The 17,129-nt window shown below is 57.7% G+C and overlaps 1 protein-coding gene across 1 annotated transcript in view; it reads left to right on the top strand.

Moving 5' to 3' along the window:
• The window catches only part of SULF2 (sulfatase 2), a 436,121-nt gene that overhangs the window by 403,563 nt on the left and 15,429 nt on the right, over positions 1-17,129 (top strand). Inside the window, exons 4-7 of the mRNA XM_081289584.1 lie at positions 3,850-4,001; positions 10,385-10,554; positions 15,168-15,318; positions 16,432-16,607. Of these exons, the coding sequence (XP_081145710.1) occupies positions 3,850-4,001; positions 10,385-10,554; positions 15,168-15,318; positions 16,432-16,607 (649 nt within the window). The remainder of the gene's footprint in view (positions 1-3,849; positions 4,002-10,384; positions 10,555-15,167; positions 15,319-16,431; positions 16,608-17,129) is intronic.

The raw sequence follows: 17,129 nt of genomic DNA, 5'->3' as shown, positions 1-17,129 counted from the left end.
AAAATATAAAATCTGACACATCACGTTCAGGACACATGGGGCCCTGCAGGGCTCCCTGTCCCCGTTCGTGACTTCCCACCACAGCCTCCAGGACCCAGAGCGCCTCCTCAGCCCATCCCCACACGTCGTCACCTCTGTCCCCCTCTGTGGGCCTCAGGTCCCCCCATGGGCCTTTGTCCTCTGGGGTCCTCTCTGCCTGGTGTTCCCTATTCCCTTTGGGCTCCCCCTCAGGCCCCAGAGAAGCCCCCCCGACCACTCAGTCCAGTGGCCAGTGTCAGGATGCCCCGTGGTGCCGCGTGTCATGTCGCTGTCCTTTATTTTCTTTGTCCCTGTCACCACCCACGTCACCACTTCATGTGTCACAGTCCCTGCCGGAGCGCCATTCCCAGGAGGGGGGATCCTCAAGGTCTGGGCACTGCGGCCTCCAGTGGTCAGGCCAGCGTCACTGACCAGCAGGGACACGTTCTGAGAAACGGGTCATTAGGCTGTTTGTGGCCGTACAGTCACCACGGGGCGCACACCTAGACTATGGCGGACACGTTCGTAGGCACAGTGTGTCCTTGAGATGTCCTTGGGGGCGGGTGACTGGAGCTGTCGGTGGACACGTGACACACACACACCCTGGGGCCGTGACCCCCACTCAGCAAGGCTCCTGCCGCCCGCCCGGGTTTGGAATTCAGACCTCGCTGGGCCGGGTCACTGATTCTCTTGTTGACTTCACGGTTTTCTTGTTTCCCTCCTTTGACTTCAGTTATTTCAAAAGGAAATTCTCCCGTCACCACTGACCATAATCCAGGAACAGAAAGTGCCGGGCCCCTGCGGGGGGCTGCTGGACCCCACCCCCTTCCTTGCCGAGGTCATCATGAGCCCATAGAGAAAGGGAATGACCCGGTGGCAGAGGGATGGCGAGGCTGGGGACAGCTTCTGAGGACACAGGTTTCCTGACCAAACTGCAGAGCTGGAGGCCGAAGCAGCCAGCGGCCCTCGCTCCCCGCCCAGGGAGAGCAGGCCTCCCGAGGCCAGGTCCCCTGCAGGCAGCGCCCTGCACACCCTGCCTGTCCCTGCAACCCTGGCAGCCACCTGTGCCGTGGTCACAGACCGGTGACGGCACACACTCGGCCCTCGTCTATCTCTAAAAGTAAAGTTTTATTGGAACAGAGCCGCGCCCATTTGTTCACGTCCAGTCCAGGGATAGTTCTGCAAGGGCAGCGTCCCCCGAGCAGTTGCCACAGAGACCGTCTGGCCTGTGGAGCTGAACATATGTGCCCTTCACAGGAAGGGCCACCCGGCTGCCCTGTCCTCCTCTCACCAGGGCCGAGGGCAGCAGGAGGGCCTGGAGGGGCCAGGGTGCTGGGGAGAGCTTCGGATGGAAGGCAGCGCTGGGGTGGGGACAGTCATGGGGCCTCTCAGCCTTGCTCCCTGGCCAGACGTGCTCTCTCAGGTCTCTTGGCTCACAGAGGAGAGCCGCGAGGAGGGCTGCGGTGGAGTTTTGAAACAAGATCAGGGTTTCTCTCGACTTCAGCATTGACGTTTTGTTCTGGATCATTCTTCGCAGTGAGGGGGCCGCCCTGTGTCTTGGAGGAGAGTTAGCAGCTCCCTGGCCCCCGCCCCTGGACACCAGCGGCTCCCCGTGTTGTGACAGCCCAGCAGTGTCTCCCTGCAGACATTGCCAGGTGTCTCCTGAGGACCAGGTGGGCCTGGCCTGCCGAGAAGGGGAGCCCTTGACCCCCCACCTTCCGGAGGAAGAGACAGGCAGGGCTGCTGCTCCGGGGACCTGGTCAGTCCTCACTGCCTGGGCCAGGGATGCAGTCGTGTTTAATCAGCCACCCCCACCCCCGACTGCATCTTCAACACACTGGAAACCACTCAGGTCCGATGGCACGGCCATCCACTGCCACCTCCCCAGGAGGCCGGGTCCTTGCATTTCTTTCTGCTCGGCCTCCCAGGTGAAGGAGGCTCCTTCCCCCTGGGGCTGCTGGGGGCCTTCCCTTCCTGACCTCCTCCCTGGCCCCCTGCAGCAGGCCAGCACTCAGCAGAGTGCCCCTTTGCCCTGTTTCCTGGGGACTCGAGCATCCAGCTCCCTGAACTACCCAAGGGTCTCTGCTTTGGGGCAGCACCTGCCAGGCCCCAGGGAAACCCCACAGAGGGACCCCGCTCCGTCACAGCCTCTGGGCCACAGGCTGCCCCAGCTCCTGGTGTGTTCTCCAAGGTCCCAGGCAGACCTCTCCCCTGGGCCCCTGGGGACCCAGCCTGGCCCTCTCTCCCCTGCTACCCAGGGCCAAGGGTCCCACCCACCATCCTCCCTACAGCTGCCTGGAACCCTGGAGTCTTGAGGCATCTTGAGCGCTCAGTGGTCCTTGCGGTGCCTTGGTACCCCAGCGTCCCCCTCTGGAAAGGGGCACTAGAATAGGACTCTGTCTCTGCTTCACATTTCTGTAAAATATCTTTATAGGTTATAATTTTTTAAAGGGTACATTATCACTAAGCTAAAAAGATTAAATGGGACAGCAGAGGCTCGCTCAGAAGAGCTTGTCTGTGTCCCTACTCCACAAAGGGTTAGGTGTCCCCTTCCTGATGAAGCACACACAGAAGCACACCACGCTCCGGTGTCCCGGTCGTTAGTTCACCAACAGAGCCACCCATGTTCTGCAGGAACAAGAAGCCCGCCCTTCTCTGCTCCTCTCATACCCTGAGATCACCACTGTCCCCATGTCCAGCACCACAGATTCTCTTGCCTGTTTTTGAGACCCACGGGGCTCACATCGTACCTCTGGTGTAATTCTCTGGCCTGTCTGAGGCTGCCGAGCTGCATCCATCTCTCGGGAGCACCAGGTCCTCCCCGTGGCTGAATGCACGCGCAGGAGTCTCGTTCTCCCGTCCTTTGCTCGATGAACATTTTGCTTTTAGTTATTTGTTATGGCAGATGTGCTGCCGTGAACGTGTCCGCGTGAGACTCCTGGTGAACGTGTGAGTGCGTTTCTGTTGGGTAAATACCCAAGATTCTAATCCCTGGCTCAGAAGTGGTGTGTTCAAGTTTAGCAGAGATGGAGCGGGGTCCCTCTGCGGGGTTTCCCTGGGGGCCTGGCAGGTACTTGGTTACCCCAAAGCAGAGACCCTTTGGTAGCTCAGGGAGCTGGATGCTTGAGTCCCCAGGAAACAGGGCAAAGCTAAACTTCTGTGGTGGTGGGAACAGTTGGCCCATTTGGCAGCACCAGGCAGGAGTTCCATTGCCCCCGTCCCTGGTGGCTCTTGGCATTCTCCACTTTTTGTTAGCCATTCTGGTCACTGCAGTACACAGTGTTTAAGACCTCCACAAACTTGAAGGGGGAGAGAGATGCTCTTATTTCTCACTAGTGTGCAATTAACACTCAGCTTTTGCATACAGGCCACAGAACACCATATGCTGGCAGAATCTATAATTCTGTCATCCATAGAAATCACCGATATCATTTCATATCCCATCGCAGCAGTTCTTGCAGATATTGAGAAGTCTGATACAATCACTCTCTGCAAGTCTTGCTTTTAACGTGTGTGTGTTTTAGTGGGGGGGCCTCACGCGTGCTAGGCGAGTGCTCCACCACTGAGTCGCCTCCCTGACCAGATGTGCTAATTTTTAAGTGATATGTTACTGTGTGGCAAATTCTTTTAATATTCGGATAACCGTATTTCAAATAGTCGATCTTCTCGGCGACCTATATACTTGGTGCATGTGGAACACTGGAGATGGCGTCCCTGGCCCGCGGCCAGCTAGAGCCCTCGTGGCAGAGGGCCTCGAGGTGAGCGTGGTGGGGGACGCCCAGAGGCTCTGCTGGCCCGCTTGCTCACCACCCTCTGATCTGTCCCCTGCAGCTTTCTTCGGGAAGTACCTCAATGAGTACAACGGCTCCTACGTGCCACCCGGCTGGAAGGAGTGGGTCGGACTCCTTAAAAATTCCCGCTTTTATAACTACACACTGTGCCGCAACGGGGTGAAGGAGAAGCACGGCTTCGACTACTCCAAGGTAAGCACCTCCCCGGCCCGCCATGCTGCGTAGCCACGGCCAACGCAGGCCCAGGACCGGCGCCCAGGGTCCCCTCGGCTCTGACCTACTCAGTGCTCGACTGCATGCCTTTGAGCTGTTCACCGAACACCCTCTGCGTCTCGGGTCGTCTCTAGTCTGGCTCTGAGCGTTCGGTCGTCTGTCTGTCGGTCTGGCTGGTCTTCTGTCTGTCAGTCTGGCTCTGAGCGTTCTGTCCTCTGTCTCGGTCTAGCTCTGAGCGTTGGGGTCTGAGCATTGGGCTGAGGCAGGATGTTACACAGACGGCGCCCGCAGAGGACGAGGGATCACTGGATGGCCACACATGGCGTCCCGTCCAAGCTGCTAATTCCAAAGGCACAGAACGTATTTGTTCTCCTGTTCCTGGGGCTCTTCCACTGGGGGCTCTTGAACTAGAGCTGCGGAGAACAGTCTGCTGTGTTTCTTGATGTTTCCAGGAGCAGAGCCGCTGGGTGTCACGGGTGGGCATGTTGGGTTGGCGGGTGCTGCCTGAGAGTGGCCGCCGTGGCCTCCCTCGGACGCGGTGTCCCGCGTCTGTTGAGCTGGCGCAGTGCGTGGTGTTGAGCGGCTGCTTCAGGGAGCTTCTCACCCACGTGCCTCTGTGTAAGCCCGACCCAGATCAAGGCAGCGGCCTTCCCAGCCCCAGAGGCCCCCAGGACCCTTCCAGTCCCAGCCTGCACACCGGAGGTGACCTCGTGACTTGCATGCCGTGGGCTGCTCCCGCCTGATCTGGAGCCTCGCATGAAGGGAATCCACAGCGCACCCCTCACTTCTGGTTTTCTGAACCCCGCGTGAAGCCGGGAGCCAGGTCAGATCCCTGGCTTAGACCCTGTGAGTGTCGGCAGTGGCGCTCTCTGTCCCCGTGCAGACGGCCGGCTGTCCACCCTCCAGGGGCCCAGGGGTCTTAGGGTTGTCTCCAGTTTGGAGCTATGATGAATCAAGCTGTGGTGAACACGGACCTGGACGTTTGGTGAACACTCGCACCATTTCTCTCCACGGCCTTCCAGGGGTCGAGTCCCGGGGACATGCTGGGCCGGCTGACAGCCCACTCACTAGCCCCACGGTCCTCCCCAGCGCTTGGTAGTGTCTTCCTTATCAGAGGGGCTTTGCTGGGGGAGGGACGGTCATCGTGTTTGGGGATCTATTAAGGGGCCCCTGGGGTGCAGCCTGCACCCCGCATGCAATAGCGCACATCGTGGCCTCAGGGGCTCTCTTAGCTGTTCTGGGCTCACCAGCCGCTGTCTGAGGATGCCCTGAGTCGGCCGTGGGAGTACCGCGGAGGTAAAATGGGTCGGCGCGGCTGCTGTGTTCCCCGGCTCTGTCACTGTAACAAAATACCTGACAGAACCCAGAAGAAAGAAGGTTCTCTGGGCTCACGTTTCAGGCCCTGGTTGTCTGACCCTGTGACCATGTGGTCACATCATGGTAGCAGCCGGTGTCAAAGGAGGAATCCAGGAAGCAAAGAGAGTAAGGGGCCTGTGTGTCACCACCAGTGTCCCCTTCAAGGACACTCCCCCAGAGACCCACTTCTTTCACCAGTTCTCGCTCCCTCCCGACGCCTTGGCACTCCAGGGGCACCACAGGCTGGGGACCCTGTCTCCAACACAGTGGCCCTTCATACGCCAACTGTGACAGCGGTGTCCCCTGAAACTTCCTGAACAAAAACAGACAGTGGGCCTGGTGTGGCCCTGGGGTGGCAGTCCCCAGACCCCTGGCTTAGACAGTGACGTTGGTATGGGGATGCGGCTCAGTGGTAAAACGGCTCTGGGTTCAGTTCCCAATCCTGGGGGCCACGGATAAGCCTGGAGGACGTTGTGCTGACAGGAGACACTCAGGCTCCCCGCGTGCGTGCAGAGAATCCAGATCTGTAGGAGCAGGCGCGGCTGGGAGCGGGGCTGGAGCCGCTGGTCAGCAGACGGAAGTTCACGTTCTGCCAGGCAAAGAAGCCCTCCAGATCCGCTGCACCCTTAAAAATTTAAAGGGCAGATCTCATGTTTTATTTTTAATCACAATCAATTTTTAAAGGAGTAATTTTCATGACGTGAAAAATATATGAAATTAAAATTTTAGCGCCCACGTAAAAGCTTTCCTGGAGCGGTCGCGCCCGTTCCTTTCCTGCGGCCACTCCGCGCTGCCTCAAGAGGGTCACCAGTAGTTGCAACTGGCACGGCGCCTGCAGGGCGGACACGTTACCACCTGGGCGCGTGGCTGATCAACTTGGTGGCCTCGGTTTCCTCACCTGTAAAGTGGGTCACCGGTCACTACATCCCTGGCCGTGCACAGGGAGCCTGGCACCTGGGACACAGTTTGTTCAGCGAGCACTCAGCGCCTTCAGCGGCTCGGAGGAGCCCAGGCTGCGCGCAGGCAGGAGGTTGCCGTCTTGGCCCTTGCAGGCTCCGCCCCCAGCGCGCATGCGCGGCCCTGACCTGCCCCTGCGAGTGCCTGGCGCCGACTCCTCCTTGGGGAGAGGGCGGTGGAGCCAGGTGACTGCTGGGGGAGGCACACTTCCACCCAGAGCCACCGATCAGCAGCCTCCCCAAAGGCTCTGTGTTACGTTGATGGAGTTTGCAGGGCCCCACAGGAAGACCCTGGAGGCTCGCACACTGTGTGCAAGAGGGGGTGTCCCAGCCGGGCCCTGGCCCTGGCTCAGCTGTGACTTCCAAAGGGGAAGTAGAGTCCTAAACCCTTCAACAGCACCTGCCCACACGGGCCTGGTGGGGTGTGCCAGGGCAGTCGGGCCCTCAGCTCGCTGTTCTGCCCCAGGTGTGGGGAGGAGCTGGCTCTGGCTGCTAGGGGGACAGAGGGCCACCTCCTGAAGGGTGACGGTGGCCAGCTTGGCTTCCCACCATCCCACCTGCCTGTTCCCAGCTCAGAACCTTGAAACCTTCCCCGTGGCCCCAGGCACCCAACTCAGCTTGCCCCGGTCTGAACTAAGCATTTCCTCCGGGTCCTTTTTCTCCTGGGCTCCCATCTCTGTCCCTTCCCCAAACCGCCCAGACCACAAACCAACAGGGGTGGGGAGCTGCCTGCCCCTCTCGTACCCCTCCACCAGTCAGCGGCCAGTCCCTGTTTGTCCCCTGTATCCCACGTGTCTCTCTGCCTGCTGCCCACCCCAGCCCGGACCCCTCCACCCCATCACCTGATCTTGGCTCTGGTGCTGTGGCAGAGGGGCAGCCCTTCTCCCCGGCCAGCCCCGCACTCACCGCCCACAGTGGAGCATGGGTGGTGCCGCCACCCAGTCGAGGGACGAGGGACGTGGAGGGAGCTGTGTGTCGGCTGTCATTGCCGTGTCCCAGGGAGCAGTCGGAGATCTGGGAAGACTTCACTTAGCAAAGGAGTGGCCTTGGGGGAGTACTGATAAGGACAGGTCGCTCTCAGCCAGCAGGAGACCTGCCAAGCCACCAGGCCAGCGGTAATTACAGACTGATCTTATCAAGAGCCGGCTGCGGCTGCGTGCAGGGCACCATGGCAAGAGCTTAACATCTATTAGCATGTTAAAGCCCTGTGCCAGCCCTGAGAGGCAGGCACGGCCATCTCCCCACACACACCACCAGGTGTAAGGCCAGGACGTCACACGGCCCAGAGGAGCCCGATTTGCTTGGCGATCCCACGCCCGGCCTGGCCTGCCCCCTCTCCTGGAGGCACCTGGCTTCTGAATTCCATGCTTCTCCTTCCCACACACCTTTATCCTTTATCTCAGGTGCAGCTATTGCCAGCTTTGGAGAATGTGATGTGTGGTCCTAGACTTTGATCTAAGTGACATTGCCTCATCCCTACCCTCCCACAGCCTGGTTTCCCACCCAGGACCTGTAGGACGGCCCCTGCTGCAGCGTCAGCCACGTGGGGTCCATGTAGGTCTAGGCTGCTCTCATTTATTCTTTTTTGTGTTTCATTACCCTGATGTCCCTCCCATCCTGGGAATGGAGGTTGACGGTCACCGTGTGAAACTGTTTCCCAGCAGCCAAGCCAACACCTAGTTCTAATGGGTGACTTTATTATGAAAGGCAGTGTTCCTCTCCCACCCATCCCGCTGGCCACAGGTTGCCAGCGGCTCCCGCCACATCCTCCCCCAACTCCCAGTTCACCCACCAGGACACTGCTGACTTCCTGTCAGGGCAGGCTCTCCTCTCACCCCAGGGGGCTCTGCACTGGCTTTAGATCCACTGTCAGATTCTGTTGTCACTTTAAGAATTTTTCTAACACCTTAAGCTCCCGTCTCCCAACTACAGCAGGAGCTCTTTGATTTTATGTAATATTTTATACAACGGGTTCCACAGAGCCCCTTATGAAGCCTTTTCTTACCTCTCAAGGTTATTCTACAAAAATCATTCAAGGATAAGTATGTCAAGTAGCAAGTGACCTTCTTTCTGCCCTTCTCTCCCCTTTTCCCAATCCTCAGGCAGCAGCTTAATATCCATCCTTCCAGATTTTTCCTTGATGTTCACAAATATGAGATTAGTGATTTAGCTTTTCCTCTCCACCTTGATCATCCCCTGCCCCAATGTAAAAAATAAAAATAAATACATTTGGGGGGGTATTGGTGATTAAACTCGGGGGCACTCGACCACTGAGCCACATCCCCAGCTCTATTTTGTATTTTATTTAGAGACAGCGTCTCACTGAGTTGCTTAGGGCCTTGCTTTTGCTGAGGCTGGCTTTGAATGCACAGTCCTCCTGCCTCAGCCTCCCAAGCCCTTGGGATTATAGGCATGCACCACTGTGCCTGGAAATATATATTTTTAAAAAGGAATCCTCCTGAAGTTGAGTCCATCACTTGCTTTTTCTCTTCAGTGGACCTTGGACAACTTTCCACATCAGGAACCACACATCTGCCTTGTTAATCCCTGTAGGCGTTGCATGGTTGACAGCAGCAGAAGTTAGTGGGTGGCCGCATTGTCTATTGGGAGCAGTGTTGCCGCAGCCACCTGCCTGCTATGGACGGGCTGGAGAGTACCTAAAGGAGCACATTTCAGGCTCGTGACTCTTTGTAGTGTGTACAGTGGTGTGCCCTCAGTTCAGGATGGATCCTACAGCCCCTTCACCTTTTTTCTCTGATCTCTTCTTGAAAGTGACAGTTTGGACAGAGCTGCTTTCTAGGAAGCAGGGTACATTTTAAGAACTCAGTGTCGTTAAGAGGAACTAGCAGCTTAAGATTGACTAAGTGTGAATTTAAGTCTCCACTTCCAGGATGAGCTTTTAAAGCCCCAGCTTCTGGCCACGTTCTTACCTCCTGCCCAGGAGACAAGCTGCCCTCTGGTTTTCCGGAGACACCTCTGCAGGCCTTTGTTTGTGCTGCTCCCTGTGTCACCTCTGCATTTGGACTGTGACATTTACCCTCTTAGGAGCCAGTTGCCACCCTGCCCTCCTTTCTCTGCCTGGAAGACGTGGGACACCCACTCCACCTCCAAGCCCTTGCATTTGCTGCCCTCCGCCTGGACTCTTCCTCTAGATCAGTAATTTTCAATCCTGGCTGCCTGCTGGCGTCCTCTGGGGAACTCTGATACCTGGGCTTAGGCACAAGCTAATCACATCGGAATCTCTGGGTGAGCTCAGGCATCAGTAAAGCCCCCAGGGATCCCAGCAGGCAGCAGAGTTGGAAATCCAGTGGTACAGAGCTTCAGACCCGCCCCTTCCGTCACTCTGTCTCACCAGAAAAGCCACCTCTTCAGAGAGGCCCCCCACTGTCCCAGCTAAATCATGTCTCCACCCCAGCTCCCAGTCACCCTTTGTTACATCTCCATATTTCCTTCAACTGTCACACCTTGTAACTCCCTGGTTCTTTATTTACACTTTTTTCTGCTTCTGCCCCCCACCACGGGCACTCCAGGGACACAGAGATGTACCTCAGTACAGTCCTAAGGCTTCAGACTCAGGAACCATAGCTCAGGAGTCCTGGCTTCCACCTTTACCAGCTATGTGACGTTGAACAATTCACTTAACTTCTCTGTGCCTAAATTTCCTGCTCTGAAAAGTAAGGATTGCCATCAGACCTGTTTTCTGTGACTATGTAAAACTTACCTGAGCTAAGACAAGGACACACAGGTGAGTTCTTGGCACATCCCAAGTACTCGATGGTCTTAGCTGTTATTCTTTTAATATCTGTCACAGGGAATGACAAATTGCAGTCCCCCTGCTCCCTAATCTCATCTGTGCTTTATCTTTGGCCACTGAGCTTCACGCCATCCTGTGAATTTTGCTTCTTGGTTGTCTCTCTGCCCCAGCAGCAGCTGGACCAGGGCAGGGACAGTGTGTCCTGTTCACTGCTGGGTCCCCAATGTGTGGCAGGGTGCCTGGCCGGGCACTCAGCACAGTGCCTGCCCCTCACCTGTTGTCCTGTCTGTCCCCAGGATTACCTCACAGACCTCATCACCAACGACAGCGTGAGCTTCTTCCGCACGTCCAAGAAGATGTACCCACACAGGCCGGTGCTAATGGTCATCAGCCACGCAGCCCCCCATGGCCCCGAGGACTCGGCCCCCCAGTACTCACGCCTCTTCCCCAACGCATCCCAGCACATGTAAGCCTCAGCCCCTGCAGGAGCCACCGGGTAGCACAAAGGTGGGCGGGCCAGGCTCTGGGGACAGTAGTATGGCAGCAATGACACAGCTGCCCCTTTCAGTGTCCTGGCTAAAGAACCCAGGAACACGCTGCTTGTGGGTGGTGACAGGGGGATCCCAACCCAGCCAGCGAGGCCACAGATGAGAGCAGGGCAGTTCTTGACTCGGATCCCCGTCATCGTCACACCGCGAGGCCTGTGGACGGGACGTGCTGGGTGGGTTTCCTGTGCACTCCTGTGTGTTCTATTTCCTGCATTTAAAACACGCTTCTGAGAGGGCAGACCTGGGCCCACCTAGGTCACAGCCAGTCCCTTGGTACTCAGTGACCTGGTGCTGCTGCTGCTGCCGCCACACAACTAATCACCGAGACATTTAGCAGGTGGAGCGGCAGACGCTCGCGACCTCGCTGTGTCCGTGTGTCGGGCACCTGGGAGATGTGTGTCTGAAGGCCGGGTCTCCCAGGGTAGAGGTCACCACCAGGTGTCATCGGGGCTGTAGTTACCTGGCCACGTGGGCCTCTCAGAGGAAGCTGAGCATCCTCCCAACATGGACAAAACCATCACGAAGAGACAGAGGCCAAGTGAAGGAAGCCACCGCCTTCTGTCATCTCCAGGGACACGCCGTCACTCTGCTGTGGTCACCTGTGTGACACAGCTGTGAAGACCAGGAAGTGGGCATCATCCAGGCCTTCCTCGAGGTGGCCTGCCGCCCCACTTTAGAGATGGGGAAACCGAGGCACAGGGAGGCGAGGGAACGGGGATCTGAGGTCACCCGTCTGCTAAACGGCAGAGCAGGGTTCAAATCCAGCCCCACCCAAGCTTCCCATCTCCCTGCCTGTCCCCCAAGTCCTCCTCCATCCAGCTGACTGGCATGTCTTTCTAGAAAGTTTTCTGGCTTCTCTGCCTCCCGCCATCTCCTGTTTAGGAGCAGTACTCTGCGGTCCTTGCTGTGACATTCCAGGGCGACAAGGACAGGGCGGCTTGGAATCTGAGTGTCCAGGTGTTTAATTTTCATTACAGTCAGACACACTGTCCTCCTTGGCCCCTGGCTGTGATCACCTCTGACCGCACTGCAGAGGCTGGGAGGAGGGCGGCGGGTAACCGGCTGAGCCCTGGTCTTTGGGGAGGGGAGTTGACAGAAGACGACCAGCTGAGATCCGGTCAGTGCTCGCCCCCAGCTGGAGCTTGGCCTTTGCACATCTGGCTGCCCAGTTCCCACACACCTATCCACCCAGGACCTGGTCCCCCAGCCCCACCTGCCCGTGGCTTCTGTGGCCAGCTGTGTCCCATTGAGAAGGTGGGACGCGTCCCTGCTGCCGCGGAGGTGCTGGCTGCTCCCAGACGGCCCGGGTTGCTGCTCCTTTGTTGAGTTGAAACTTCCAGAAGTTGAGAGTGAGCAGCGCTCTCTGTTGGAGCAGAGAACCCCCTGCACCCATCAGAGGTGCGTTTGGAAGGCTCTTTTGGCTCTGGGGTGTGATCATTTCCAAAACAAAACCAAAAAAAGAAAGTCTCGCAGCTGCATGTTCAACCTTGGGTGGAGGGGGACCAGAGACAGTCCTGCCTGGGCCGTGGGGCAGCTCTTTCCACCTGAGTCTCCGCACCTCGGCCCCCCCTGCAAGTCTGCCTCGTCCCTGTTCCTAGGGCAGGCTGTGCGGGTTCTGTCCCTGTCCCCTCCACTCCACCAGCCCAGGGCCCCAGTCACCATCCCTACCCCACACACAACACACCAACACGTTCAAACATAGACACAGAAACACGTGTGCTGACCCACCAGTGCATGCGAGTACACACACAAATACGTACAAAGACGTGCAGACACACACAAAGACAGATAAACACAAACAGACACGCTGACAAAAACAGCGTACACACACAGACACAGCCACCAAAGCACAGGCGTGCAGACACTCTCAGATACACACACAAACAGGCAAACCTACAAATGCCCAATGCCAGACCCGCAGACCCACACCCAGCAGCCCTCGGCCTCCTCCTGAGCTGTGGCCTCCCACGGGGCTCGGGCTGCCCTTCCCAACCCCAGGGGTGGCCAGGTTGACAGGTGTCGGGCCTCCAGTCACAGGGCACGAGGGGCCAGGTGCAGAGGTTGTGAGGGTGAAGTCACCCTTCTCTGCACCCCCAAAAGGCAAGGGATGTCCTTTGGGTTCTTTAGGGGACACCCAGGTACCTGGGATGCTTGAGGAGGTGAGGGCTTCACTCACGTCTTCCATCTGCAGGCGCCTGGGGCCATGTGGAGCCCAGCTTGATTCAGGTGGCCAGCAGCTGGCTGGGCCCCACATGGGGCCTGGCTCTGCAGCCTCTGGCCTCAGAATCCTCCCCAAGAGTCCCCCGCTGCAGACCCTCCAGGGCAGGCTCCAGCCTAGCTCCCTGTGGACTCGGGTGGTGGCTGAGGACGACCTGGAGCGTGGCCCCTTGGCCTGCGGGTGGTCTTCCCACAGGCCGAAGCTCTCGGAGGCAGGCTGCGGCCCCACCCCAGGACCCCCCACCTCTCATCTGCTCAGCCCCAGAGGGGGCCTTGTTCTGGAAGTGTTCTACACGGGGTCAGACCAGCCACAGGGGACAGCAGCTTCTCACAATCAGAGGAAGCTGGGGAGGGAGGATTTAGCGGCGGGAGGCTGCGGATCAGCCTGCAGGGTCCAGGCAGGTCGGGGCTGGGGACCTCCGCTGGGCGCTTAGCAACAGTCTCCATGGCTGTCAGGAGCACTGAGCGGCAGCGTCTCTACCCGAGCCCGTTTGGAGATGGCCCTGAGATGTGGCAGGTGGGGGACGGAGGGCGCGCCCCGCTCCTGCAGCCCTCCTCTCCCGCGCTGTCCTCTCCGCCTGTGTCAGCTCCGACTGGGGTGGGGTGGGGTCAGGGGACCCAGGAGGGTTCCACCTTCTGTGGGGTTTGGCGTGCCCCACCAGGACACCCTCCGGCAGCCCGAGCTGAGGTGACGGGAGGCGCTCTGGGTTGGGGTGGAATATGTCACCGTCTAGAAGGGGTTGAGGCCCTGAGCCGAGTTGACCTGTGTGCCTCTGCCACCTGACCCTCCACAGGAGTGTCCCAGGGGAAATTCAGCCCCAGCACCTAGGATGTGAGGACTCCAGGCCCCAGGGCCAGGGCGGCTTTGGTCACAAGGTGGCAGCAGAGGCCATTCAGCTGCTGGGCTTTCCAGCAAGTTAGCTTCCCTCCCTGGGGCCAGTGCCCTCATTTGTCACCCATGGAAAATGAAGACAGCACCCGCTCCTAGAACTGTGTATGAAGGAGATGACAGAAGGTGGCTTCAGACCGTGCCTAGCCTGCGGTCACAGCCCGGTGAAGGTCACCATTTATTTGTTCATTTGTCATCAGTAGTCACAGTTGGCCACACAGCAGAAGGCCCAGGACTCACTCGGGAGGAGCCTGGGCAGGTCCTGAACGTCTCTGACCTGTTTCCTCTTTAGTAAATGGGAGATTGAACCACAGTTGGAAGAGTAATTGTGACAATTGTCAGTGGTGTATCCAGATGTGGACATTTGGGTATCAGCCTCACGCAACTATATGTACTTAATTTCTAAATCAGTTTCCTATTTTTTTAAACCAAAATCTAATGCAAAAGAATATTTTGTAGCTGGGCGCGGTGGCACACACCTGTAATCCCAGCAACTCAGGAGGCTGAGGCAGGAGGATTGCAAGCTCAAAGCCAGACTCGGCAAAAGCAAGGCCCTAAGCAGTTCAGTGAGACCCTGTCTCTAAATAAAATACAAAATAGGGTTGGGGATGTGGCTCAGTGGTTGAGTGACCCTGAGTTCAATCCCTGATACAAAAAAAAATTGTTTTTTGTAGATTTTGTAGTTCCACTTTGCCACAGTGACTGCCACTTACCATTCCTTGAAGGTGGCTAAAAAAATCCAGCACACGGACAGCAACAGGGCTCAATCAGAGTCATCTGCTGGGATCTGCTAGAAGCTCTGAACTGGAGCCTCTTTGGATTTTTTGTTTGTTTGGTTTTTTTTCCTAAAATATTTCTTATATTTACGTGGACACAATATCTTCATTTTACATTTATGTGGTGCTGAGGATCGAACCCAGTGCCTTGTGCATGCTAGGCGAGTGCTCTACCACTGAGCCACAACTTCAGCCCATTTGTTTTTTAAGACAGGGTCTCATAAGTTGCTTAGGGCCTTGCTAAATTGCTGAGACTGGCCTCAAACTTGAATCCTCCTGTCTCAGCCGTCCAAGGGGCCGTACAGGCCTGTGCTACTGTGCTTGGCTACTTCTTCATTCTTTTAAAAGGAGAGGAGCAAACACCAGACAAGAGGCAAAGAAAAACTAGCTCCAAGTTGAGACTTTGGCCTGAGAGACAAAAGGGGCCTGTGTTTCGCAGTTCTGGCTCAAGGTGACTTAACACTGGGCCTCCCAGAGGCGCCCCTCTCATGCGGAGGAGGCCAGGCCCGTGATCAGCAGAGCCCCTGACCTGCCGGTGTTCACTTGCCCCCAAGTGGAGCAGGCAGTCCCCCACACCGGGTGGGGCACACCCAAGGCAACTCCGGGGCCTGGGCCAGGGGCCTGACGCTGTCTGTCTGTCTGCCCCCAGCACGCCGAGCTACAACTACGCACCCAACCCAGACAAGCACTGGATCATGCGCTACACAGGGCCCATGAAGCCCATCCACATGGAGTTCACCAACATGCTGCAGCGCAAACGCCTCCAGACCCTCATGTCTGTGGACGACTCCATGGAGACGGTAGGCCTCCCGCCAGGTGTGGCCTGACCCCCAGCCAGGCCAGGGCTGGGCCTCCCTGCCTTCAGGGTTCTCTTGAAGGTCACTAGACAGAGGGGACCAGAAGCCAAAGGCAGAGTGCGAGGCACTGCCTAGACTAGGAAGAGGGCTTGGAGCCGCCCAGACGCCAGCTCCGCCTTCCTGAGACTTGAACCTGGGCTCTGGGGCTACTTTTTTCTTTCTTCTTCTTCTTTATTTTTTGTTTTGTTTTTCCTTCATTGCATTTTTACCAGCTTTGAGATGTAACTCACACGCCATTCAGTTCACCCAACTAAAGGGTAGAATTCAGTGGTTTAGGACATTTGCACCACTCCAAGAAGAAACCCCTTTGTGACCCTCTGCCATCTCCCCCCAGCCCCTACCACCACCCCCAGCTCCCGCTAAGCCCTATCTCTGTGGCCTTGGTGTTCTGGACACTCGTGTAAACGGAGTCACTGTCCCTGGGCTTGCGTGCCTGGCTTCTTCACTTCGGGTCTGCGAGGCGCCGGGGTCTGGCCTGTTAGAATTCATTGGTTTTTGGTTTTTTTTGCTGAATCTCAGGCTGTGTGTCTCACATTGTGTTTATCTGTGGCTCTTTAAGTTAAATACAATAAAATGTAAGTTCCCCGGTCACACGGGCCACCGTCAGTGTGCTCAGCCCTGTCAGCAAGCAGCCACATCACCGGGGACCGCTCAGACCTGTGGCTGCCGTCACCACAGCCTCGGCTGCACAGCACTGTCCTAGACCCTGCGAGGGCCACGTCCGGCCCCTCCCACTCATTCATTCATTCAGGAGCACATGTTGCAGGTCAGGGTTCATGAGATACAGCAGGTAGGGGACAAATGTCCGTCTCTGCCCCAGTAAGCAGCCAGAGCATACAGGGGGTCAGCAGGCCCAAGTTAAGGAAGAGACAGAGTGGGGCATGCTGGAGGACCAGGGGGCGGGGCTGCAGTTATCAATGGGACAGTCCCAGGGGCCTGGCTTAGGTGACCTGAAGCAGGAGAGGAAAGGGGCCTGGGATCCCCAGCACCTTGTCACCCTGGGCCGGGGCAGCCAGGCACAGGGCCCCACGCCTCAGCTCCCATCCCGTGTCGCAGATCTACAATATGCTCGTGGAGACGGGCGAGCTGGACAACACCTACATCCTGTACACCGCTGACCACGGCTACCACATCGGCCAGTTCGGCCTGGTCAAGGGGAAGTCCATGCCGTACGAGTTTGATATCAGGGTCCCGTTCTACGTGAGAGGCCCCAACGTGGAAGCCGGCTCCCTGTAAGTGCATCAGCCCACGGCCCCAGGTCCCGGGGCCTCCAGGATTAGCTCGGAGCTTACAGCCACGCGACCAAAGCCAGAGCCGCACCCCTGGTGGCATGGACGGCTCAACCCCGTCCAGCTCCTGGTGGCTGGCATATCTACCACCTGTGGCCACAGCTGTCTCCAGCTCTGTCTCCAGCTCCGTCCCCAGCCTTCAGGCCCACCTCCTGTGGCTTCAACCATTTCCCCAGTCTCACCACCAGACCCCGGACACAGTTGGTGACCTGTCCAGTACTCACCCAGCATGGGCCCGGGGAAGAGAAGGGGCAAAGATGACTGAAGCCTCAGGCCCCAGACCCACCTCCCATCCTCGGAGAACCAGGTGGGAGGGAGAAGGCATCCTCCGTTCACTCAGCAGGAGCTGGCCCTGTGCCAGGCACAGCCCTGAAGCCACTTGTCCCCAGGCAGGAACACCATGGTGGAATCAGGACGGAGAAATGGGGCACATGGGGATTAGATCTCAGTGGGCCTCTGGGAAGG

The sequence above is a fragment of the Spermophilus citellus genome (genome assembly GCF_964194105.1).
Source record: "Spermophilus citellus genome assembly, chromosome: 4".
NCBI classification, from domain to species: Eukaryota; Metazoa; Chordata; class Mammalia; order Rodentia; family Sciuridae; genus Spermophilus; species Spermophilus citellus.
Note: the sequence above shows the minus strand (reverse complement) of the source record. Positions and strands in the feature narration are given on the sequence as shown.